Source organism: Canis lupus, chromosome 11 (assembly GCF_048164855.1).
Source record: "Canis lupus baileyi chromosome 11, mCanLup2.hap1, whole genome shotgun sequence".
Lineage (NCBI taxonomy): Eukaryota > Metazoa > Chordata > Mammalia > Carnivora > Canidae > Canis > Canis lupus.
The window spans coordinates 25,658,347-25,683,237 of record NC_132848.1 but is presented as its reverse complement, the minus strand read 5'-3'; the positions used below and the strand labels follow the sequence as shown (position 1 = coordinate 25,683,237).

The 24,891-nt window shown below is 56.3% G+C and overlaps 1 protein-coding gene across 1 annotated transcript in view; it reads right to left on the bottom strand.

Moving 5' to 3' along the window:
* Positions 1-465: 465 nt before the first annotated feature.
* The window catches only part of NFAM1 (NFAT activating protein with ITAM motif 1), a 39,116-nt gene continuing 14,690 nt past the window's right edge, over positions 466-24,891 (bottom strand). Inside the window, exons 2-6 of the mRNA XM_072843679.1 lie at positions 22,986-23,315; positions 21,481-21,593; positions 12,971-13,069; positions 3,991-4,077; positions 466-2,647 (exon numbers count right to left, since the gene is read on the bottom strand). Of these exons, the coding sequence (XP_072699780.1) occupies positions 2,588-2,647; positions 3,991-4,077; positions 12,971-13,069; positions 21,481-21,593; positions 22,986-23,315 (689 nt within the window). The 3' untranslated portion in view covers positions 466-2,587. The remainder of the gene's footprint in view (positions 2,648-3,990; positions 4,078-12,970; positions 13,070-21,480; positions 21,594-22,985; positions 23,316-24,891) is intronic.

Here is a 24,891-nt window from a genome sequence, read left to right as displayed (position 1 = left end):
CTTCCTCCTCCTCCCTGCCTCTCTGCTTGCTCCTTGGAGACCCCATCAGCACCCTCCCAGTCTTGCCTCGAACCAGATGCAGCCACTCTGCTGGCAAAGGCTATGTGTACAGAAGGGGGTCAGGTCACTCCTGAAGGGCCTCATAGGCCTCGGGGAGGAGTTAGGATTTTATTCCAAGTGAGGTGGGAACTGTTGAACGTGAGGAAGGACATGCTCCTATGTAGGGTTTTCGGGTTTTTTAAGGACTATTTATTTGAGAGAGAGAGAGAGCAAGTGAGTGCACAAGAGAGGGGCGGCAGGAGACAGAGAAAGAAACTTTAGCAGACTCTGTGCTGAGTGTGGAGCCTGACACAGGGCTCGATCCCATGACCCTGAGATCAGGACCCCGAGATCTCAACCTGAGCCGAAACCAAGATTCAGATGCTTAACTGACTGTGCCACCCAAGCACTCCGATCCCATATAGGTTTTTTTCTCTTTTTAAAAAAGATTTTATTTATTTATTTTTTAAGATTTTATTTATTCATGAAAGACACAGAGAGAGAGGCAGAGACACAGGCAGAGGGAGAAGCAGTCTCCCCACATAGAGCCCGATGTGGGACTCGATCCCAGGACCCCAGGATCATGCCCTGAGCCGCAGGCAGATGCTCAAACACTGAGCCAGCCAGGTGTCCCCCCCCCCATAGGTTTTATCTGGATCCCTTAGGCAACTTTGCAGAGAAGAGGCAGTGGGGGCAGGGCAAGGGGATGTGATCCCTTCAGGCTTCCCTTGAGGCTGAATGATGCAGAGCCCGAGCCCCAGGGGCTAGCGTCCTGAGGCCAGGACAGAGAGGCCCATGCCCAGCAGGTAGCCTCCTCCTGGTCTTGCTGGCTTTCGTTTCCTCTGGGGAGGCTCCCCGCACCCTGAGCAGCACAGACCGCCTCACTCCTACCACAATCCTGGCCTCTGCTTCGGGCTATTGGGGAGTCAGGAGCGTAGAAGGCAGTTTTGCTCCAGGCAGCCTCTCCTGCACAGGCAAGGAATTCAGTCGACTCCAGCCTCTGGGGGAGCAGGGCCCTCTCCACTCAGCCTTATAATCCAGCTCAGAGCCCTCCTTGCTGTGTGCTCACAGGCCAGGCTCAGAACCAAGCTGGGAGGCTGTGGGCTGTCCTGTCCTGGGTGGCCAGGGAGGCTGGATGCCTCTTAGCAGAGGGGCTGGGATTTCCTTTGGATGTCAGGCTATTGCTCCCCCCACCCCAACTCCCAGCCTATCTGCCCTGAGGGAGGGGCCTGGACCACAGAGAAGGGGCTGCCCATGACCTAGTGGCCCAGTACTGCTCAGGGGCGAGGGTCGGGGCCTGTGCCTTGGGCCCCTCACTGTCCCGGGACACGTCTGTGTGTGAGGGCCCCTCAAGGACTCCGCAGCAGCCTGGGGGTGGGAGGAAGGATGGTACAAATGAGATCCTGGAAAGCAACAGAGATGGAGGAGAGCAGAGCCCCACAGCCTGGATGATTCCCCCACCCTTAGCCCCTGTCTGTGAAATGGGCTCCAGCAGAGATGCTGAGAGGAAGAAATGAGCATTGGGAGCCTCAGAAATGGCTCTGTGTGAGCACTGAGGGCCTGAGCTCCTACACCACCCAGGGAGCCCCAGACACCAGGCCCTGCAGCTAGACCATTTGAGGAGAGGTCCTCAAAGCCCTGGGACAGGTGCAAAATGTGAACAAATAGAGGAGATGAGTGGGATCCAGGGAGGCCAGACTGAGGCTCTGGGGAACTGGCCCTGGTGGGGAAGGTGGGTGCAGGGGGAGGGAGGAGGAGCTGAGGCCTGGAGGGTGGGGAAGGGCCGCAGAGGTGACAAAGCAGTTGGCACAGGGATGCAGAGGGCCAGGCTGATGGGCAACAACCATCCTTGTTGGGGGATGGAGAGCTTAGGAGGTTCAGCTCCTGTGTAGCCAGCATCTCCCCCTCCCTTGCCCCAAATGTGCTGATCTCCTTCCTCACCCTCCCTGCCCCGGCCACCAGCCTCAGGACCTCCCCTCAGCCACCTCTCTGGTCTCTAGCTCTGTCCTCGAGCCCGGCCCAGCCACCTCTGCACAGTTCCCATCCTCCCCACACCCCATACGCCCCCACCCCCAGCTCCTTTCTCCACCTCGCATGGCTGCCTTGTGCCTCTGGCCTGGCTGGGCAGGGAGCACTTGCATGGTTGGTCCCTTGTTTGTCCCCGCTGGTGCTCGTGCTCACAGCACTGACCAGGGTGCCTTGCCGGGAGCCTCCTGAGGAGCTCCGTCTGGGGTGCAGGCTGGTGCCAAGAGGGCCCGTGGATCCTGAGAAGGTGAGGAGGGCCTGGGAAGGGGCGGTGTCCTAGAGACCTGTGAAGGCTGAGCTAGGCCTGGCAGACGGAGGAAGAGTCTGGGCAGAGGCCAGATGCGAGGTGCTCAGTGGGTAGGTCTGGCGTACAGAATGGGGGGCCGGGAGCACCATGGATGCGGGGGTGAGGTGATGGGGCCTTGGTCCTGGGTTGGCGGGCCAGTCCTTGGAGGGAGGCCCCGTGGGACCGCTGATCCGGGGCCAGAGGGGATCGGGGCCTTAGGGGCCAGTGGAGCTCATCCTAGAGGTTTTCATAGACGAGGTTAAATTCGCTGTCATCCAAAAATCCATTAAGTTTTTTCTGGGAAAAGAAAGAAAACACAATAGGAAGAGAACAAAGTTCTCTGAAACAAAGTTTCAGGCAGAGGCAAACAGCTTCCTGCATGGCTTTCAGAGGGAGGCCTGTCCTTGTCCCCAGGGCCACCCTGCCAGCCATTTCTCCCTCCATTCCACCCACCCTCACTCCTGCCCTCCAGCCTTCCCGGGCCTCCCCACATGCTCTTCCCTCTGTCTGGGGTGTTCCCCCCACCCCACCTGCTCCCCAACGACATCCTACTCACCCTGCAGGGTTTGGCCCAGCGTGCCTGAGAGCCCCCTCCCCTGCCCCTAGTCTGGTGCCTCCCCACAGCACCCCCCTCACAGGGGCCTGCAAACGCCCTGTGTGTCGGGTCAGCGCCTGGCCCTGCAGGCCCGAGGCTCCCAGAGGGCAGGGCCACGTCCAGCCGTCCTGACCAGCACTCAGGGCCTGCCACAGGGTGGCCACTGCCTAGGCTGGCCCAGACGTCCTTGGGGGGCTCAGCACCGGGAAGCCCTGCTTCCAGTCAGGGCCAGGTTTGGGGCTGAGTATAGAAAGGGCTTTGAGGAAAGGAGAGTCCACTAACAATGCCAGCCTGGGTCCCCTGGGCTGGGGAAGGCCAACCCCCTCACTTCCTGACGCTTCTTCCAAGGTGTCCACAAACCCACCCATCACCCCCATGGGCTCCGGTACCAGCTTCATAACCCCTTGCATTTTATGATGCCCAAAGCTCTGGTGTCGATGTTAACCTGGAACTCGTTTGAAATCAGTGCAGCTGGTTTTGCAGGAACGTGTCACTCATCCAATTTACAGATGAGCAAACTGAGGTTTAAGAGGGAATCATGATTGAGTGATATGCCTCCGCCCCCGTCATGATAAAAACAGAGCTCTGACCAGGCCAGCCCACGCTGGCCCAGCCCAGACTCTAGCTTCCAACTTTAGCCCATGTCAGCCTGGGGACAGCTAGAAGCCTAACACCCCTGGCCTAATTGGCCAGCGTAGACACGGCTCACATTGCACAAGTGCCTACTGGGTCCCAGTACTGATTCCCATGGTGAATCCGTGAGCTGAGGGCTGTTAGGCCCCTCGGTTTACAGAGGAGAGGACTCAGGCTCGGAGGTGAGCCCCTCGGCCCAGGGCTACACAGCCAGTAAGGGATTGGAGCCGCACTTCAAACCCTCCAGTCCTCCTAACTACTAGGCCACCTGCTCTAGAGAAGAGGGCTCTGATTGAGCTGCAAGTGGCTCACTCCCTCGGCCTAGTTACCCCCCCATTTTACAGACAAGGAGAAGGGTGGATAAATAAGAAGAGGAGCCAAGCATGCTCCCCACCCCCACACCCCTACATACCTGGGAGAGAAGGTTCTGGGTGGGGGGCAGGCTCCTGGCCTCGTTCTGGATGCACGAGTACACTTCAGTGTCTCTACGCTGTAGGACCTGCAGGAGAGGGCAATGGTTAGATAACAATGAACTGAGGGTCAGGGGCTGGGTCCCAGCAGCTAGGCTTCTCTGGCATGATCACTCCTGCCTGCGGGTGCCCAGGGAACAGTCAGAGCCCTTTGGGGTGTAGCCTGTGACGGGACCGCCATGCACAGCCACGCCACTGCACCTTTGCACCTGCTCTTCTCTCTTGCAGAGCCACCTTGCCCCTTCCCGCTTGTTCAAGGCTACTCCTCTCTGTGCTCATCCCATCTTGAGGCTCTATTACGGTCTTGTGCTTAGCCTGGGTGGGCCCTCTCCAGGCTTCCACCTGGCAGGCAAGAGGAGGGGCCTAAGCTCACACCCACAGTCTCTGCCTGTCCTGAGGCCTCAGGAACCTGGCTGCCAGCAGCCCCAGGACAACCCATGGCCGTGGCTCCAATAGGATGGCCTCCTGGCATGTGTCCTTATCCCTCGGGTCCAAAGCTTCTGACCCTGTGAGAATCTTGACCACCCATCCTCCCCTCTAGGACTCCTTAGACACCCCCACCTCGGCCTGTGTTCACAGATGGCTTAGGCACCCGCTAGGGTCACCTACCTCTCTGATCAAGCTGTACCTGATTTGCCTCTGGGTCACCGAACTTACAGCTTGCTTGGCACACTTGAGACAATGGCACCATACGATCTATGAGGTCCTTGCTCACCAGGCTGTGTGTCTTGGGGCCACACTCACTCTTGGCCCAGCTATAAGCAGCCTGATCAGAGGCCTCAGGTGGTAGAAAGAAACAGGCTTTGAAATCAGACCAGACTAAGTTCAGCTCTCAGCTCTGACAGGCCAGCCTGGCAGGCAGCCCCTGAACCTCTCTCTGTTTCCCCATCTGTGAAATGGGAATAATTATATTTATCTTGTCTGTTCGAAGCATGATTAAATGAGATATTGCCAAGCACAGGGTTTGGCAAACAGTAGGTGCTTAATAACTGCGGAATGATCATCAGTTGAATGATCATCAAGGGAGGCTTGTTGCCTCCCTCCCCTGTCTGCCTTCGCAGCCTGGCCCCTCCTTCAGACTCTGTGGGGCCCCTGGGTCCCACGAGAGGAACAAACGCTGTGCTTTGGAGTTGCCAGAGCAGAGCCACCAACAGCCTAAGCAAGAGGCAGGAACCTTCCCTTCCCGCATGTACATGTCATATGGATGCCGGCTGGTTGCCAAGGAGGTGGTTTCCCTGGCAACAGGCAAGCAGGGGTTGCCGAGGCAGGCTGGAGAGACAGGTGGTGCTCAGAGGCAAGGGGGGGTGGGGAGGGGCGGAGGGAGGTGCTGAGAGGTAGCGGTGCATGAAAACCCGGGTAATAAACCATTGGCGCTTGGGCGACCCGCACTTCAAGGGCATCACACACAGAGATGGCTCGGCAGCCCTGGGGCTCAGCTAAGGCGCCCTGAGTCAGAAAGAGGGTGGGTCTTGGGAGAGGGGCTCTGACCTCCCTCGGGGCAGGGAAGGGGGCAGGACCGCCCTAGGGAGAAGCCCCATCTTCAGTGGAAGGGAACTTCCAGGGCCTGCTCCGGCCTGTTGGGTGTCCGTGCCCGCCCAGAGCACCTGCACCCAGAATAGGCATCCATTACTTGGTGGCCCCGCGCCCCCAGCCCCTGTCCACCCAGACCTGGAGGCAGCCCCTCCAAGCTGGATCTTTCAGGTCACAGAGGGGATGAAGGGGCCTCCTTGCTAACATCCCAGCGGGGGAGCCGGTCTGGGGTCCCACAGGTGGTTCCCTTCTCCCTCATGTCCCGCTCACAGGGGCTGCCTGTCACACATTAGCCCAGAGAGGCTCAAAGATGCCTCAGGTCACACAGCCTCTCACTGGTGGAGCAGAAGTGAAATTCAGCCTCCTGCCCAGCCCTGCGTGCTCCCACTGGGCCAGCAGCAGCTAGGAGACTTCTGAACTAGTGACAAGCACCCGGGCCTGGGACCCCGCAGGCCTCTGAACCACACTGGGGGTTGGCTGTGCTGAGGACCAGCAGCTGTGAGACTGAGGCAGGGGAGGTGCAGAGGCTGGGGCCCATTAGCAGCTGCAGAGTGAAGCCTTTGACAAGGCCTGACCTGCTGGGCTGCATTTGCATTCAGGGTGTGACCTGCATCACTGGGCTGTGACAGGCCTGGAGGCCTTGTCAACAGGACACCCTCTGAGGCTCTGCACGGCCCTCCTGGCTTTCTGCGGTGGTGATGGGAACTGCCTCCCTCAGGGTGTGCTTGCTGGGCGAAGACTGCCCTGGCCTCTGAATGGGCTGCTGTGGGCTGGGCTGGATGGGGCTGGGCTCTGTCAGGCTGTACTGGACTGTGCTGGGTCATGCTGGGCCGTGTTGGGCTGTGCCGTGCTGGGCTGGGCTGTGCTGGGCTGGGCTGGGCTGTGCTGAGCTGTGCTGGGCCATGCTGGGATGGGCTGTGCTGGGCTGGAGTGTGCTGTGCTGGGCTGTGCTGTGCTGTGCTGGGGTGTGCTGGGCTATACTGGGCTGGGCCGGGCTGTGCTGTGCTGGGCTCAAGCTGTCTGTCAGGGACCCAGGCCCCCCAAGACTTTCACCTCGAGCTGCTCCATGGGTGACAGCGCTGTTACCCACGTAGTTGTCGGCCCTGCAGAGGTGTGAAGTCAGTGGCAAAGCCTCCCCCCAGCCCAGCCCAAGCCAAAGCTTGGCCCAAGCTGCCTTGGAAATACAAGAGCTGCCCTCTCATGCACCTCCGCATGTAGAGACTTGTACTCTGGGGGGGGGATGGGTGCGATGTGGGGTGTTGTTCAGAAAGGAGTGGCACCCAGTGGAGAAGTACCTCTGCAGGGTAAGGTCGAGGTATGTCTGAAGCGAGCCGCCCCCGCGGGGACAGTATCTGGGGAGGCAGGTTCTGGGGAAGCCCTCTGATGAAGGCTGCTCCCGCCAGATGAAAAGCTGCCAGTGGGAAGCCCCCTCAGATTCCTCAGTGGGAAGCCACGGCAGCGGTGGCGTGTTAGTGAGGGCCCCCTGCTGCAGGGAGCAGGAAAAGGGCAGCAGAACAGGCAAGGCTGGAGCAGAGCTGAGGGGATGTGTCCAAATGCCTCCGAGGGAAAGCGACACCACAGGGCTGATGCCCTACAGGTGCCCCGGGTGCCCACTCTGTGCCTGGCACTGAGCCCCATGGAAACCCCAGCATCTGGAAGGTAAGAATGGTCCTCTGCTTGTCCGTGTGGCACTTAATGCTGTGTGAGCAGGGTGCCTGGGTGGCTCAGCGGTTGGTCCCTGCCTTTGGCTCAGGGTGTGATCCTAGGTGTCCCGGGATCGAGTCCCACATAGGGCTCCCTGCATGGAGCCTGCTTCTCCCTCTGCCTGTGTCTCTGCCTCTCTCTCTCTCTGTGTCTCATGAATAAATAAAATCTTTTTAAAAAAGTACTGTGTGAGCAAACCACAATTATGAAAGGAAGAGGTGGCCATATGGACCATGAGGGACAGGGGGAGGGAGAGAGGGAAGTTGGGGTCATGGAGTGGGTGGGAAGCTTGCAAATTTGAAAGAAAGGTCAGGAAAGACCTCATTGTGAAGGTGCCATCCGAACAAAGTGAGGAGGAGTGAGGGGTGGGCCCCACGGACAGCACACACAGGACACTACGAGCAGAGGGCATCGCCAACACCAATGCCTGCTGTGGTGAGGGCATGCCTGGTGTCTGGGGACAGCAAGGAAGTCAGTGTGATCAGAGCAAGTGGATGACAGGGCGAGATGCGGGGATGCGGGTGCGGCCAGTGGAGGCCCTGTGGGGGCTCTGACGTTGACTGAGGGAAGCAGGAACCTTCAGAGGGTCTGCAGTAGTTGTGAGGATGTGCTTCACAGAGCTCCAGCTCCAGGGACCAGTAGTGACCAGGGGTCCCAGCTGCTGGGCTGTGGAACCCATCATCATGGGCGCATGGAGGCCCTAGGCCCCAGCCAGGGGCTGAGCACAGCGGGGGTGCCAGCACAGCCTGCCACCCTGGGAGACAGAAGGCTCCCCTGGCCTTGCCCAGCCTTCCCTACACTGTGTGACGTCCAGGCTTCCTCTCTGCCGTCCTTCCCACTTTCCTCACTCAGGACCAGCTCTGCATTGGTGTGATGCTTGCCCAGCCTTCCCCATCTCCTCTCGTAGGTTGATTTCCCCAATAAGACCATTTCAGGCTCACCCCAGCTTAGTGCTGCTTCTCAAAGGCCTGGACACAGCAAGGGCTCTGAGCAGAGGGAATGTAATCTGTGCTTGAGCAAGGTCACTCTGGCTGCTGGCCAAGGGCAAGGATAATAATAGGCCAGCTGAGGGGCACCTGCATCTGGCTCTTGATTTGGGCTCAGGTCTCGATCTCAGGGTTATGAGATTGAGCCCCATGTCAGGCTCCGTGTTCAGCACGGTCTGCTAAGGTTTCTCTGCCCCTCTTCTCTCTCTCTCTCTCTCTCTCTCTCTCAAATAAATTAATTAATCTTAAAAAAAAATAGGCCAGCTGATCAGAAACCAATTATAGGATCCAAGGCAAGAAATAGTGGTGGCTCCCACCAGCATTAGCACTGGAGGGATGCGGAGCAGTGGGGAGGGATTCCAGATTTGCTTTGAAACAAGAAGTGCTGACAGAGCAGATATGAGTAGTGATAGACAGAGGGAAGGAAAGGACAACTTCAAATGCTCGTCCTGAGCAATTAGAAGGATGGCACAGTCAGTCACTGCAATGAAGACTAGGAGTAGAGGCTCCCCAGTGGGTAAAGAATTGGAGCTGGTCTCAGAGAGAAGCCAGTGACCCAGATGGAATGACTCTGGTGTTCAGAAGAGGTGTCCGGCCTAGAGATAGAAACATGGGAGTTGTCAGCATGTAGATGGTCTCAAACCCTGAGGTTGAATGAGATCTCCCAGGGAGAAGATGAAGAGCAGAGAGGAAGGGTCCCAGGACTGCACCCCATTGTGAAGAGGTCAGGGTTCTACTGGTTCTTAAGGAGGAATCAGTTGAAGGAAGCCAAGGAGGCCTGGTGGTAAATCGGGTGTGCGTCAGTAGGGTGTGGAATGTTCCGGAAGCAAGTAAAGAAAGTATGTCAAGGTGGAGTGAAAGCCTGCTAGTGTCAGATGCTGCTGATTCATCAAAGAAGATGAGGGCCAGGAAGTGACCATTGGATTTAACAATGTGGAGGTCGATGGTGACCTTGAGAAAGATTTTGATGATTACATGGGCAGAAAGCCCAATTGAGTGGATCAGAAAGGAGAGAGGAAGCCTGAAGACTGAGAGTTGTGATATTTCTGTTATGAGTTGTGGAGAAAGGGTAGGGTCACAGGAGAGGGACTTGGGCTCAAGAAATATAGGATGGGGGCAGCCCGGGTGGCTCAGAGGTTTAGTGCTGTCTTCAGCCCAGGGCATGATCCCCAGGATCGAGTCCCACGTCGGGCTGGTGCATGGAGCCTGCTTCTCCCTCTGCCTGTGTCTCTGCCTCTCTCTCTCTGTCTCTCATGAATAAATAAATAAAATCTTAAAAAAGAAAAAAAAATATAGGATGGAAGAAATTGTAGCATGTTTGCAAGCTGTAAATGCAATATTCTGTTGTTAAGCCCTATTTTAGGGATTATAGAACCAAGACTCGGAAAGTTTAAGGAACAGAACCCGTGAGCAAAAGAACTAGGCTTTGAACTCCAGTCTCTCTGACACACTCCAAATCCATGCCCCTTAATAAATCACTTTTAAAAAACAAATTGGCAGTGACACAGTTTTCTTTTTCAAGTCACAATATGTCATGAGCATTTCCCCACATGAATAAAAAGTAAAATTTGACAGAATTAAGAGGAGAGATACACAAATCTACAGTTATATGGACAGATTTAACTCACTTCTCTTAATATCTGATAGACCAAAAACAAAAAAATCAATAAAGGAATGAAATATTTTAAACAACATGATCAACAAACTTGACCTAGGGACGCCTGGGTGGCTCAGTGGTTGAGCATCTGCCTTCAGCTCAGGGCATAATCCCAGGGTCCTGAGATTGAGGCCCACATCGGGCTCCTCTGTGGGTAGCCTGCCTCTCCCTCTGCCTGTGTCTCTGCCTCTCTCTGTGTGTGTCACTCATGAGTAAATAAATAACATCTTTAAAAACAAAAAACAAACTTGACCTAATTGAAGTTTGCCTGGGTGGCTCAGTCAGTTAAGCATATGCCTTGGGCTCAGGTCATGATCCCAGGGTCCTGGGATAGAGCCCCACATAGGCTCTCTGCTCAGTAGGGAGCCTGCTTCTCCCTCTGCCCCTGGCCCTGCCCCTCTCCTGGCTTATGTTCCCCCTCCCTTTCTGTCTCTCAAATAAATAAAAACCTAATAATAATTTTAAAAAGCTTGACCTAATTGACATATATAGAACACTTAAGTCAGCCACGCACAATGCAAGTTCTTTGCAAACGCACATGGGATACACACTGAGCCATAAGCAAATTTCAAGAGACTTCAAAGGATTAAAATCATACAGAATACATTTTCTGATCACAGTGGAGTTAGCAAGAAATAAAAAACAGAACAATGACTAAAAAAGTAATTAAACATTTGAAAATGAAGCAAAATACTGTAAACAACCCATAGGGCAAAGAGGAATTCTCGATAGAAAATTTAAACTGAAAGATAATGAAAAGACCACATATCAAAACTTACGGGATATAGCTAAAGCCGTACTTAAAAGGGAAGTTCATAGCCTTTAATTCATAGATTTGAAAAGAAGATTGAAAATCAATGACCTAAGTATCCATCCAAAAAAAGTAGAGGAGGAATGTACAAAAATCCTTTTCCAGAGGCTGGGAATAAGATGAGGATGACCGGTGTCACCATTCCTACTCACCATCACACTGGAGGTCTGAGACAGTGAGAGAGGAAGAAAAAAGAAATAAAAGTATGAGGGCCAGAAAAGAAGTGGGACTTCCATTATTCACGCATGACATGAGTAGACTGCGTTCATAGAAAATCCCAAGGGATTTGCAAAGACCTCTTAAAATTAATAAATGTATCCAACAAGGCCATGATATAAAGTCAATATACAAAAACCAATCATATTTCTACACACCAGCAATAGACAGTGAGAAAATAAAATTGATCTGGGGACAGCACCTGTATCCCCAATCCCTAATAGGAAGATCGATGACCTCCCAGGTGTGAAGTCCTATCACAGTGCCTGGCACATCATAGGCCCTCGACAAATGCTCCTAACGTCATCATCGCTGTCATGAATGTCATTCTTATCTGCCTCCCTTCACGCCTCCTTTCCTGTCCTGAGATCTCTTGAAGCCACCCTGCAACCCTGCAGGGGCCGTTGGGCCTCTTCCGCACACTCCAGAGGAGTCCGGCCGAGCCTCAGAGAAGTCTAAACACCGGCGGGAAAGATGTTCCATGCAGAAGGGAGTCTCTCCCATTAAAAGTGCTCTTGTAGAAAGATATTTATTCATGTAGAAAGATGTTCGTGAGATATTGTAACATGAACAAAAATAGCTGCACTACTCCAATAAAAAAAAAGTACGTGTGAGTGCGTGTATGGGTCTCTTTGTGTGTATTTATAGAAAAAAGACTGGAAGGTATAGAAGTTAATGTTACTAGTATTTATCCTGGAAGAAGATAGGCTCAGGATGATGGTTATTTTCTTTATATATATGCATATATATATATATATATATATATATATATATATATATATATATATTTAGAGAGAGAGAGATCTCATGTGTGTCTGTGTGTGTGTGGAGAGAGAGAGAGAGATGTTTTTATCCAACAGCTGACACGAGAATTCTTCACAGGGAGAGTACCATGAGTTGCTGGGAGAGAAGAGACAATATGGGGAAGTCTGGGGCCACGTGGGAAGCCGTGGCTGGTAGAAATTCCCAGGGGTGGAGGGGAAGGCTGGCAGAGGGCTGGCAGTGTTATGCTCTATTTGGAGTTGTTGGTGCTATAGGGACATTCCCCTTGGCTCGTCCCCATCTGTCCCCATCCTCAGTAAGCAAGGCCATATTCTGAATGCCCTCTGTGTGGACTCGAGTTTCACGTGTGTCTGGGTGGTGGGGACAGGGACAGGGACACGTACAGGCAGCCCTCGAACACACCCCCGGGGAACCCACGCAGGCCGCCCACCCCCGCAAGGCTTCACACCTCCCAGGTGAGCAGCCAAGGTCCTAACCTGGTGGCTCTAGATCTCTCAGAGTTAAGACCCCAGTTGACACTGGGTGGCATTTATTCTTCACTTGCTCTCAATGACATGTTACTTGCGGAACTGAAATGGAGCTGAAAAAAAATGTTTGTCGCCTTCCCAGCTGCTGGGCAGAGGGGCTGCGGCCTGACCGGGGCGGGGGGGGGCGGGGGGCTCACACCCAGCGCAGGCGTGAGGCCGAGCCTCCTCCAGGTAAATAGGAAGACAGGTAGAGCTACAGGAATGCGTATGGCCCGGTCCCCTGTCTCTGTTTGAGTTCAAGAACATAGAACAATGTCTGGGGGGGGGGGGGGGGTAGGGAGGTGTGAAGAATGGAGAAGCATGGACTGTTCAGGGCATGTGATGGTGCCTGACCTTTTCCTCTTTCTGTGATTCTTGTTGTTGCTGTGCTGCTGCTTGTGTAATAAAAACAGGAAGGAGTTGGTCGGATAAAGGAAATGTCTTCACTCCTGGCCACCGCGTGCCCTCGCAGCCCCTTGTCCCAGAAGTGGACGGGCGAGCTGGGGAGGGGAGCCCGGGGGCACCTCACAACTCCACCCGTGCCAGGGCCCGGGGGCCACACGCGTGTTCATGTTCACAGCAGTTCCCCCAGGTGGGAATGCTTGTGCCCGGTTTCCAGACCAGGAAGCCCCGAGGCTCAGAGCTCACACGGCGGCACCTCCCGAGCCGGGGAGCCCGCCCCTGCGTCAGGCCTGAGAGAGGCGGAGAGAGGCCCAGGCCTCCACTCACTGTGTAGACGGACTCCTCCGGAGGCTGCTCCTGGCGGGCGGCGGCGCTCGGGGCTGGGTCCTTCAGGGCGGGGTGCTCCCGGGGAGCCTGCATCTGTCTCTGTGAGGAAGGGAGTCAGGGCTGTCAGGGCCCGGGGTGCGCGGCCCCCCACCTCACAGACCCCACCGGGGCAGAGAAGAGCAGATTGTCAGAGGCCACCCAGGACCTCCTGCCCACCTTCCCCCCGAGGAGACCTGGCAAATGCCTCCGGGACCCGCACCAAGCCACCCATCTGCCTGCACAGACCAGAAATGGTGAAGACCCCCCACGAGGCACTGCCCAGGGACACAGGGCCAGGGTGACAGGGACCCTGGCTGCAGAGCTGACTGCGTGGGTGGTCCTGAGCAAGTGCCAGCCAGACCAGATGTCCGTCCACTCTGCCCCTGCCCTTGTCTGGGCCTCTATTCCTTCAGCGAGAACCCTCCTCTGCGAGATTGTCACAAGGACCCAGGGAGGTAATTACTCAGGGGTAAGTGCTTGGCACTCAGGTGGCACTAGGTGGCCATTGGCCGACCAACACACACTTGTCAGCCCCCTCTTTTTGGCCAGGTGCTGTGAAGGGGTGGACACGTCCCTGCCTTCCTGGAACTGAGGACCTCGTGGGGAGACAGATGATGAACACAGTTCTCCTAAAGCGTGGTTTGTGCGCTGACCAACAGGACACAGCCTCTGGCACGCTCTGGGGGACAGATGCCTTGTCTGCAGAAAGCGGTGTTTAAAATCTGAAAGCCAGGGCGCCTGGGTGGCTCAGCGGTTGAGCGTCTGTCTTCGGCTCAGGGCATGATCCCGGATCAGGGGATCGAGTCCCCCATCAAGCTCCTTGTGCAGAGCCTGCTTCTCCCTCTGCCTGTGTCTCTGCCTCTCTCTGTTTCTCATGAACGATTAAATAAAATATTTTAAAATAAATAAATAGGGATGCCTGGGTGGCTCAGCAGTTGAGCATCTGCCTTCAGCCCAGGGCGTGATCCCGGGGTCCTGGGATCAAGTCCCACATTAGGCTCCCCGCAGGGAGCCTCCCTCTGTCTGTGTCTCTGCCTCTGTGTGTGTGTCTCTCATGAATAAATAAATAAATAAATCTTTAAAAATAAATAAATTAAATTAATTGATTAATAAATAATCTGAAGGCCGGGGTGACTAGGTGGCTCAGTGGGTGAAGTATCTGCCTTTGGCTCAGATCATGATCCTGGGGTTCCAGCCCCATATCGGGCTCCCTGCTAGGCAGGGAGCCTGCTTCTCCCTCTCCCTCTTCCTGCTGCTCCCCCTGCTTGTTCTCTCTCTCTGTCAAACAAAATAAAATGAAAATAAAATAAAATAAATAAAATAAAATAAAATAAAAACAAAATAAAATAAAATAAAATAGTAAAACCTAAAGGCTGAGAAACTCCTCTGGCAGGAGAGGGAGGGGAGGCAGAGGGAAGAGCGTGTGCCAAGGCCTGAAGGTCTGGAGAAACCTAGAGACAGTCAGTGTGGCCAGAGAGAGGAGAAGCCGCCCGGATGGGCAGGGCTGAGCCAACAGTGTGGACGGTGGAAAGGATCTGAGTGCGTCAGACAGGAGGCGCAGTGATTGGCAAGCAGGGTCAAGAAGCTCATGCTGGCTGCTGTGAGCAAGGCTGGTGGTCGTGGAGGAAGGGGTGCTGGGTCTGTGGGCAGACACGGGCCTCGGGGGGACAGGGGGACGGGTGGGAAGCGGTGCAGCAGCTCCTTCCCAGACAGGGGAGGCCATCCGGACCCCCCCCCTCATCTCAGGCACCACACCGGCCACTGTGGAGGACAGCAGCCTCATCTTGGGGCAGGGGCTAATTAAAAATCCTGGCCGCCTGCCCATCCCCAGCCCGTTTACTCAGGATTAGCTCTCCAGAGCTACTTAACTGGCAGGCAGGAGCCAGAACCACCCCGGTCACAGCCTGACGGTGGCTCAGGAGAGGGAGCCAAGGTGGGGGGCTCTCTCTGAACGCATTATGTGCCCTGTCTCCTGTGCTTCTGAACAAACCTGCGAGACAAGTCTTCATGTCACCTCTGTTCCACACATGAGGACTAGAAGGCTCAGAAAGGGCAGGAGACCTGCCTGAGGCAACAGAGCCAGGAGTGGCAGAGGTAGGATTTGAACCCAGGTCTGTCTGATTCACCAAGATGCCGACCCGACTGTCTCTGGAAGGTTTGTTTTGTTCGAACGTGTGGGTCTCATAGACAGTTAGACAGGTGCTGGCATCTGTGTGGCCCTTTACAGTTTATAAAAAAAAACCCTGAGACTTGCTCTTAGTCTCACTTAATTCTCTTTATGGCCTGAGGAAGTAGACTCCAGAGAGGGGTAAACTGAGGCCTGTCCAGCTAGTCAATGACTGCCTTTGGATGGAACCCAGATGCCCTGTTCCAAATCTAGTGGCCCGCCCCTGCACCACCTGCTTCCTGAGGCATCTGTCCCATCAGAGGCTGTGGCTGGCCTCCAGACAGCTGGGGGTCTGGTGCCTCTCCCCTCGCTGAGCCTGTCGGCCTGGACGCCGTCAAGGCTGGTGGGTGTGAGCTCCTGGGACCCGCGGTGAACAAGACCCAGGCCTGTCTTTGTGGTGCTCCTGCTGACACTGGTAGGGCTGCCAGGGATGTGGGAAGGATCCCCACGACTGCCAGGGGTTGGAGCAGACTCCTGAGGGCTTGCCCTGCCTCCCAAAGACAGGGGAAGAGCTCAAGAAAGTTGTCACAGGCCACAGGGACAAGGCCCGGGATGGCGTCAGGACAGGAATATCACACGTTGGGGACATGCGCCAGGATGGCCCATCAGAAAGTGGCCAATGAAAGTAAAAGATGAAAGCAGGTGAGCCGGGAGCCTGGCAAGGGCACTGCCACAGAAGGCGGGACCCACAGTGTCTTCCCTCGGAGCGCAGGGAAGCCGTCAGTTTGGGGAGTGGGCTGCGAGCTGGGAGGGCTGCTAAGAGGAGGAGGCAAGAGATCTCCAGGAGTGGTGCTGGGGGGGTAGTGCAGAAGAGGCCTGGGCTGTGGCACACAGGGGGTGCCCCCCTCGAAAAATCAGATGGGTGCACTTTGTGATGGGCGAGGATCCAGCCCTGCCCTCCCTGGCTACCTCGTTCCCTGTCATCAACATTTGCCCTTCCAGCTGTGACTTTCAAATGAATAAACCAATCAATGTGGCCACCAGCAGCTCAGGAAACCTGCAGAGCCTCAGTTTCCCCCTCTGTAAAATGGGAGCAATACTGTCACCTCACCCACCTCACAGCCTGCCCCCCACCCCCACTCCTCTTCCAAGGTCTCAGCACTCACTTACTAAGCCATTCCTCCCACAAGTGCTTAGCGTGTGTCAGGCTCCCCCCCCACCCCAGAGGGCTGTATCCTTCACCACCGACTGGGGGCAGGGCTGTAGGGGGGTTGGGAGGGAGCCAAGTGCAACTCTGAGGATTTTGGCCTGAGCCTCTGGAGGCCTGGCACCCTTCGCCTGGGCAGGGCTGACTCGGATGCTAAAGAGTGGTGCCCGGGACAGTGGGTGCGGGTGCCCATAGGTCTCCCAGGGTGGAGGTGGTCTGGGGCTCAGGGACAGGCCTGGGCAGTGTCGGGGGGCGGGGGTAGGGGGTGGGTGAGGAGCGTCACCCCAGGAGCAGAACAATCACTGGGGAGTGTAGGCAGAGTGGGGGGGGCGCTCCGAGGAAGGGACCTCAGACCTGTGATGGCCAGAGGCCACCACGAGGCAGGTGACCAGCACAGGACTGCCTGGGAGTCCTGCAGGCAAGGGAGAAAGTGTGCAGGGGAGGAGGGTGCCCTTAGGGAATGAGCACGGGTCGGCGATCAAGGTCGGAGGCTGCCGCCCTGGGAAGCTGGGGTGGGAGCCCTGGGAAGCTGGGGTGGGAGCCCTCCGGCCTTCTCCCACGCAGGAACCATCTGCTGTTTCTGTGCCAGCAGCAACCGGCTTCGATTCATTTACCCGCAGCCGCCGGTGCCTCTAGAGCCCTCCTTGTCTCCTCCTCCTCCCTGGCCTCCTCTCAGTCCCCAGGGCTGACTGCCTGGCCTGGTCACCGGTGGGGGTGGGGGTGGGCCTGCAAACTCTGTTCCTGCACCTCATTCAAACCATGCTGGCGAGGGGCGCCTGGGTGGCTCAGCGGTTGAGCGGCTGTCTTTGGCTCAGATCATGATCCCGGGGTCCTGGGATAGAGTCCCCCGCATAGGGCTCCCCATGGGGAGCCTGCTTCTCCCTCTGCCTCTCTCTCTCTCTCTGTGTCTCTCATGAATAAATAAATAAAATCTTATAAAAACAAAAACAAAAAGCATGCTGGCGAGCAAAGGGAAGGGCTGCCAGGGGCTTTCTGACGCTGGAGCATCATCCACAAGGTCCACATCCCAAATTCAGATCCGGTTCCAGGGAGCTCTGGGCACTTCTCCAGCTTCTGAGTTCCCTCTCCAAGGGCCCGCTCCCTCACCCTCGCTTCCGCCCCCAGGTGCCCAGAGGGAGATGGGAAGTGTCTAGGCTTTTCCTCTCACCCTGGGTCAGGCACCCAGCTGGTGCCTCATAAATGCTCTCTTCCACCCTTTCCAGGTGGGGGTGGAGCGGGGATCCACCCTTATCCCCATTTCTGGAGGAGGAAAGCAAGGCTCAGAGAGAGCTGTAGCTTGATGAGAGGGCAGGGGCTGCATCTGTCTTGCTTTCCACGGTGTCTGGCATGTAGCCCGGTGCCTGGCACGTACTAGATACTCAGGAGCTATTCCTGGAAGGAGAGAGGCCAGGAGTCGTGGAAGTCCCGCAGCAGGGGGGGGTGCTGGGCTCGGAAGTCTGGCTGGGGCTATCACCCCCTCCCCTCCTCCTCGCCAGACTTTCCTGAGCACCTACTCTGTGCCAGGTGCCTCCCTGGCCTTGCAGGACCCCAAGATCCAGTCATTACAATCCTGTTTTTGCAGAGCAGTGGAGGCTTCATGCCCACGGAAGGCACCTAGCCTGTGTGGGGGTCCATGGACCGAGTGTGGGTCCTTCATGACCCCTGCCCGAAGCACAGTCCCTGTGTCCACACCCAAGTTCCAGTAGCTGCTCCGCAGATGTTCACTGAGTGACAAATCAAGAGCCGTCCCACCTGCTACCAGCATGGGATGAGCAGTGAGGTGGGGGTGGGGGGATATATTGGGGGGTGAGAGCCAAGCTGGGCACATAGTAGGTGCTCAGTGTGTGTTGGTTGAGGTGGGCCCAGGGGCGAGTGGGCTCTGTCCTCAGCCCGGGACACGGGAGGCCCAGTGAAGCATTTCCCATCATCTTCTGTTTTCGCTGTTGAGTGGTCCCTGTGACCAGGCCAGAGGCAGGGGGCCGGGGGCCCGCGGAGGGGGCACGGCCCCCCCAGGACCTCATAGCAGAGCCTGCTCCTGGGCAGAGCAGAGTGGACTCCTTCTGCAGCTTGTCAGCAGGATGAGCGGGTCACGCCAAGTTCACGCCCCACATCTGTGGCGTCCCAAGGCAGATCACAGGACAGGAGAGGAACTAGAGGGGTACTGGGCTTGTCACCAGGCTCCGGCTCACAGATGGCAGCAAGGCAACCTCCGGAGTTCCACGGCAGATCAAGGGGTCACGTTCACCTTCTTTTCTCACCTTGGAGCCTTTTCTGGAGGAGTGATTATGTCTCCAGCCTCGAGGCAAGGTGGGGAATGGAGGCCCAGGTTCAAGTCTCAGGCCTGCGTGTCCTGGCCATGTGTGTGGCTCAGCCAAGTCCTTGGCCCTCTGACCGTGGGCTGCCTCTGCCATCCACAGGCGTCTCCCTGACACCCACCTCAGCGGGTCCTGAGCTGGAGGCACCTACCTGGAGTCCCTCCCCCGCAGCCCGTGGGCTCTAGTGCTGTGTCGCCTCCTCAGCAACTCTCAGCAGCCCCACCTTCAGCCTCTAACCTGCCTTGCTTGCCACCTCCCCAGAAGCCGCCCTCGTCCCAGCCTTGGTCACCTCCGCCTGGACTAATGTAGCTCCTCATGGAGTCTCCCTTCCCCACTCTCACAGCAGCCAGAGGGTCCACGGAGATCAGATCCTATCTCACTCCTCCCCACGGCCTGCAGGACCACCCACTCACTTAGAGTACAACCAGCCAATGCCCCTCCCCTCCCGCCTCTGCTCCCTGAGCTCAGGCCGCACCCCCATGCGGGACTCTGCAGCTCCAGCCTCAGAGCACCCATACCTGCTGTTCCCCTGCTGGGCACACTCTTCCTGACGTCTGCCTGCTCCCCTCCTTCCAGGTGCAGTGTGGGGAGGCCTTTCCTGACTTTATTTAAAAGATTTTTATTGGGACGCCTGGGTGGCTCAGCAGTTGAGCGTCTGCCTTTGGCTCAGGACTTGACCCGGGGTCCCAGGGTCGAGTCCCACATCAGGCTTCCTGCGTGGAGCCTGCTTCCTCCATCTGCCTGTGTCTCTGCTTCTCTCTGTGTCTCTCATGAATAAATAAATAAAATCTTTAAAAAAAAAACGATTTTTATTTATTTATTCATGAGAGACCCGTGTCTTCGCGGTACTTACTGTCTAGCATGGAGGGCCGGCATCGAACAAGAAACCACAGGCATGGGTGACAACGAGGCAGAGACATAGGCAGAGGGAGAAGCAGGTTCCCCGTGAGGAGCCCGATGTGGGACTCGATCCCAGGACCTCGGGACAATGACCTGAGCCAAAGGCAGATGCTCAACTGCTGAGCCACCCAGGTGCCCCCTTTCCTGACTCTTAATTAAAGACACCAAGCTCCCCCATTCCCTCACTCACTCCTCTCTTAGCATTATTGTATTTTCCCCTCAACACTGACCACGTCCGTTATGCTAATTATTTATACGTTTGTTTATGGTCTGTCTCCCCTCAGCTGGAATACAAATTTGACGAAGGCAGGAATTTCTTGGGGATCAATTTTAGTCATTGCTGGAACCCCAAAGCCTAACAGGGCCTGGAATTTAGTAGGTCCTCAATATGTGTTTAATGAGTGAACACATGAATTCCCATCTAAGTGGGGGGGCTTCCTTGGGTGTAAATAGGGACCAGCCCTTTGGGTGCAAGGGCTGAGCTTTTCTTGACCCATGGAACCCCCGTGGTGGTGTGGAGCCTCTCCCACACTCAGGGCCTTCATTGACTGAGCTGATCCCCAGGTTTAGCCCCTAAGGCTGGCAAGGAGCAGAGAAGCTCTTGGTCCCTAGATGGTGGAGTACTGGCCCAAGTGGGTCTGACTGAAGCCTCCGAGGACCCAGGACAGGGACCCCTGGGGTGCTCAGTGGTTGTGCATCTGCCTTCAGCTCAGGGCTTGATCCTGGGGTCCTGGGATGGAGTCCGAATCGGGCTCCCCGCAGGGAGCCTGCTCCTCCCTCTGCCTGTGTCTCTGCCTCTCTCTCTGGGTCTCTCATGAATAAATAAATAAAATCTAAGAAAAGGGGATCCCTGGGTGGCTCAGTGGTTTGGCACCTGCCTTTGGCCCAGGGCGTGATCCTGGAGTCCTGGGATTGAGTCCTACATCGGGCCCCCGACCTGGAGCCTGCTTCTCCCTCTGCCTATGTCTCTGCCTCTCTGAGTCTCTCATGAATAAATAAAATCTTAAAAAAAAAAAAAAAGTCTAAAAAAAAAAAAAAAAAGGAGCCAGGACAGAGGGTCCTAATGGCAGCTTGGAGCCGTGCTGGTCATCTTCCCCCCCAGAGCCGGGCAGAACCTGGCACCCCCCTGGGCAATGCATTCTTCCACCCAACATTTACTGAGTGCTGACCATGCCTGGGCATGCACGGAGCCATGGAAACAAGCTCAGTGTGGCCTCTGTCTTCGCGGCACTTACTGTCTGGCGTGGAGGGCCGGCATCGAACAAGAAACCACAGGTGTGGGTGACAATGAGAGTGACAAGATCCCACTGGAGAGACAACTCTCCCTGCATTGGTGTCACCGCAGCCGAGCAGGAATCAGCCAGGTGTAGAGCCGGACCCATCCACCTGCATTCCAGCCCTGATTCTGACTGTGCTTGCTGTGTGACCTTGGGCAAGTCACCACCTCTCTGGGCCTTGCTTTCCAGGGTTGTAAAATGGGAAGAAACCTCCCTCACGGAGTCACGGTGGGACACGGAGGAGAGCACATAGCAGGGTGCCTGGTAGACAGTGGCTCTTAGGAAATGCTTCTTCCTCTCTTCTGGGGTGCTGGGGATCCAGAAAGCCCTAGCCAGGGGCTCCTAATCTGACGGGCCAGTAATGGGGCTTGAGCCTTCCATTGAGTACTCATGAGGACCCATGACCTGGAAATGGCTGAAGAGCCCTGATTTTGTGCAACAAGATCCAAAGGCCCTGGGGAGTGGAAGCTGGCGGCACAGGCCCCACTATGGGGATGGCCGGGGGTGTAAGAGGCCATGAGGAACACCTGTCGCAGGCCCCCTCACCAAGGCCCACGGGGACACCATGGGGGCAGGTGGGTGGCCCTTCCGCTCCCCAGGAGGTACCCCGAAGCCACAGTGAATGAGGTGGAGGGGCAGCGCTGCTGTGCGTGTGCATCCCCTACCTTCTTCCAGAGCAGCAGAGCTGTGACCAGGATGCTCAGCGCAGTCAGGAGGCCAGTGAAGCAAAGGAGCAGGAGCTTCTGGGAGTTCTGTGGAGGTCCTCGGTACCCTGTGTCTAGGGGGGATTGCAGGGAAGCAGAGGGTTAATCACCTGAGAAAGGCTGGGTTGCTCCCCACCCCGCCAAACCCTAGGCCCCTAATTCCTATGTTCTCCTTTAGCCAGGACTCCACCTACAACACGGAACCCCCCAAACCCCCACCTTTACCAAGCTCCTCATTCCCACGCTCGCTTTTGGTGAAACCCTTTTCCGTGTTAGCTGTCTTGATTCTTTTTCTTTTTTTTAATTTTATTTATTTATTCATGAGAGACACAGAGAGAGGCAGAGACACAGGCAGAGGGAGAAGCAGGCTCCATGCAGGGAGCCCGATGCGGGACTCGATCCCGGGTCTCCAGGATCACACCCTGGGCTGAAGGCAGGCGCTTAACCGCTGGGCCACTCAGTGGTCCCTGCTGTCTTGATTCTTGTTCGGGGCAAGGACCATAGCTTTTGCTTCTGAAGTGTCCCTGCCTTGGGCTGAATCAGCCCCCTGAGAGCTGCCTGCGGGACCCTGGGCGAGTCACGTCATCCCTCGGGGCCTTCTGTTTTCGGCACGTGAAATGGTCACATGCGCAGGTGTGCTGAGGGCGGGGGGATGGGTTTGGACTGGGCCTCGCGGGTGGCTGGCCTGTACCAGGGGTAGGTGAAAGGCACAGCCCGGCCCCTCCCCTTGAGCCATCCATCCTTTTATCCCTCCCCCGCCCCCCTCCTCCATCCATCCGTCCATCTGGCTGACAAAAAACTGCAGAGTGCCAGCCACGTGCCAGGCACATCCATGTCTGTTATTTATCAAACATTTCCTATTACCAGACAGCAGCCCCTGCCCGCAGGATCTCATTCTCCCCATAAAAGCCATGAAGCCCAGGCCCACAGCACACCCTGGCCAGCCCAGCTCGGTGGCGTTCCCAAACCCCAACCCCTACTGGTGGGAAGCACAGGGGCAGGTCACAGCATCATGGCTTTGCTGATGATAACTTTTTACAGTCATCGCTCCTTTGGGGATGTGATGAAACTAGGAACCTTTCCCAGACATATGTACATGAGCCAAGTGTTCGATCGCAGGCTGCCGCAGACACACATGTGCACGAGCCCAATTGTGTACTCACTGCCCCCCACACACACACACACATGGTGCCAGAGGGACGCTGAGCCCGAGGTGCTGGTGACTCCTCTCAGGCACCTGCCAGAGGGGGCCAGACACAGATCTGTATCCCAGGCCTCTGCCCTTCCCAGATCAAGGTAGACGTCGGCACACCTGCACCACCAGCGGCCCCCCGAGGACAATGTTCTGTTCTGCCAAAGCTGGCAGATGAGGCAGACATTGCCCATTTTAAGATTCTGTGCCCCAAATGCTGCTGTGAGAAAGCTCTGGGCCCTTAGCCCTGGGAGGAGCCCCGCGGAAGCCTCACCTCTGACCAGAATGAAGACGCCATCACTGATTCTGTGGACGTTTGGCCAGTTCACGCAGCAGTAGTAGGTGCCCGTGGCTGAAGCATTGGGCAGCTTGAGGGTGACCTGGCATTGCAGGGTGTATGTCTGGTTCTCCTTGCCCTGGGTGGGTGGGCAGTTAACCTGCTTGTTGAGGCTCCTCTGGCTCTTGAGGTCCACGTGAAAGTACCAGACTGTGAAGTCCTTGAATTCTGGGGTGTACGAGTAGGTGATTTTGCAGTTGAAGGAAACGGCCTTGTTGGCCAGGGAGACCAAGATGGGGTCACCACTGTGGGTCACCGACTGCCCTCCTGCAGGGGAAGGAAAAGGAAAGAGTGGGAGCTTACCCTCCAGGATGCTAGAGGCCCTTCTGCTGCCTTCCGAGGCCCTCAGCTCACACTCACACCTTTCATGCAGTCACTGAGTGTAGGTGTTGGGTCAGGTGCTTTACACATAGAACTTGCCATCTCCCAACACACCCAAGGCAGATATGTCAGAGCTCCACTTCACAGAGAGGAAGAGTCCGAGGGTCAGGCAGGTCAAGCTGCTAGCTTTCAATCTCTCAGCAGGTACTGAGGAGAGCTACAACCCTGCCCAAGGCAGGCAGACTCCAGACCCCACACTCCTCACCGCTCTTCTGCTCAAAGGCCAAGAAGCCACGTTGGATAAAAGCACCAGTTTGAGAAGACCCAAAGCTGCTGAAGGATGAGAAGTAAAGAGCAAGGAGGCCGGAGACAAAATAAAGGAACCCTTCCCGGCAGGACGAACTCCCTGGCAGTAGACACACAGAGGGGAGCCATGGCTCTCCCCAGCCTGAAGGAGGAGGCACGGCAGGCATCAGCAGACACAAACCTTGCCCCGGATCTGAGCTCGGAGAAGACTTTGTCAACACAGAGGTAGCCGTTTTGGGCACAACCAGAACATTCGATGACCGTTACAAAGGCGGGTCTGTGGGAGCCTCCTTCCTCTCTGGATACCTGGACACCCGTCCTCATCACAGGCCCCTGGGAAACCCATTTGAAAGCTCCACAGCAGGGCAGCCTGGGTCGCTCAGCGGTTTAGTGCCACCTTCAGCCCAGGGCGTGATCCTGGAGACCCGGGATCGAGTCCCACGTCGGGCTCCCTGCATGGAGCCTGCTTCTCCCTCTGCCTGTGTCTCTGCCTCTTTGTCTCTGTGTCTCTCATAAATAATAAAATCTAAGAAAGAAAGAAAGAAAGAAAGAAAGAAAGAAAGAAAGAAAGAAAGAAAGAAAGAAAGAAAGAAAGAAGCCCACAGCAGCCCCTGCCGGGCCGGGCCTCCACCCTCCTGCGGACTCCCGAGGCGCAGTCGGACTCCAGGCCCGAGTCAGCAGCGGCCACCTCTCACCCCCAGACTTCAGCCCACAGGCCCCCTCAGCCTACACGGGCCTCGTCCCCTGCCACCTTCCTGCTCCCGCGGCCGAACAGCAGACAGGTCTAAATTGAGGTCAGCAGCAGGCAGCCAAGAACACGCCGGCCAGGTTGTTAATCGGGAGGAGATCATGCATTTGAGATGCTCGAGGGAGCTGCTAGGTTTATCTTGTTGGGGAAGGGGAGGCGCGGGTCCCCCTGCCCGTGATGCGGGGCCGGCGTGAGGCCAGGCTGGACTCTCCTCTGGGCTCCTCTGTTGAGCACTGGGTGAGGTCAGGTCCTCTGGAAGACTTGGGGACAGGACAGAGGTGACCCTCTAAACCAGTCAATCCCCTGAAGCTCTGGCCACTGATATTTTGAGATTCCTATCAAGTAACTAAAGAGATTGCCCCTCCTCCAAAGAACTAAGGCGGTGACAGTTCCAGGGAATCGGCCGGATGTCCCAGCGGACTGGCTTCCTCGTACTGCATTAATATGATGATGCTGGGACGCCTGGGG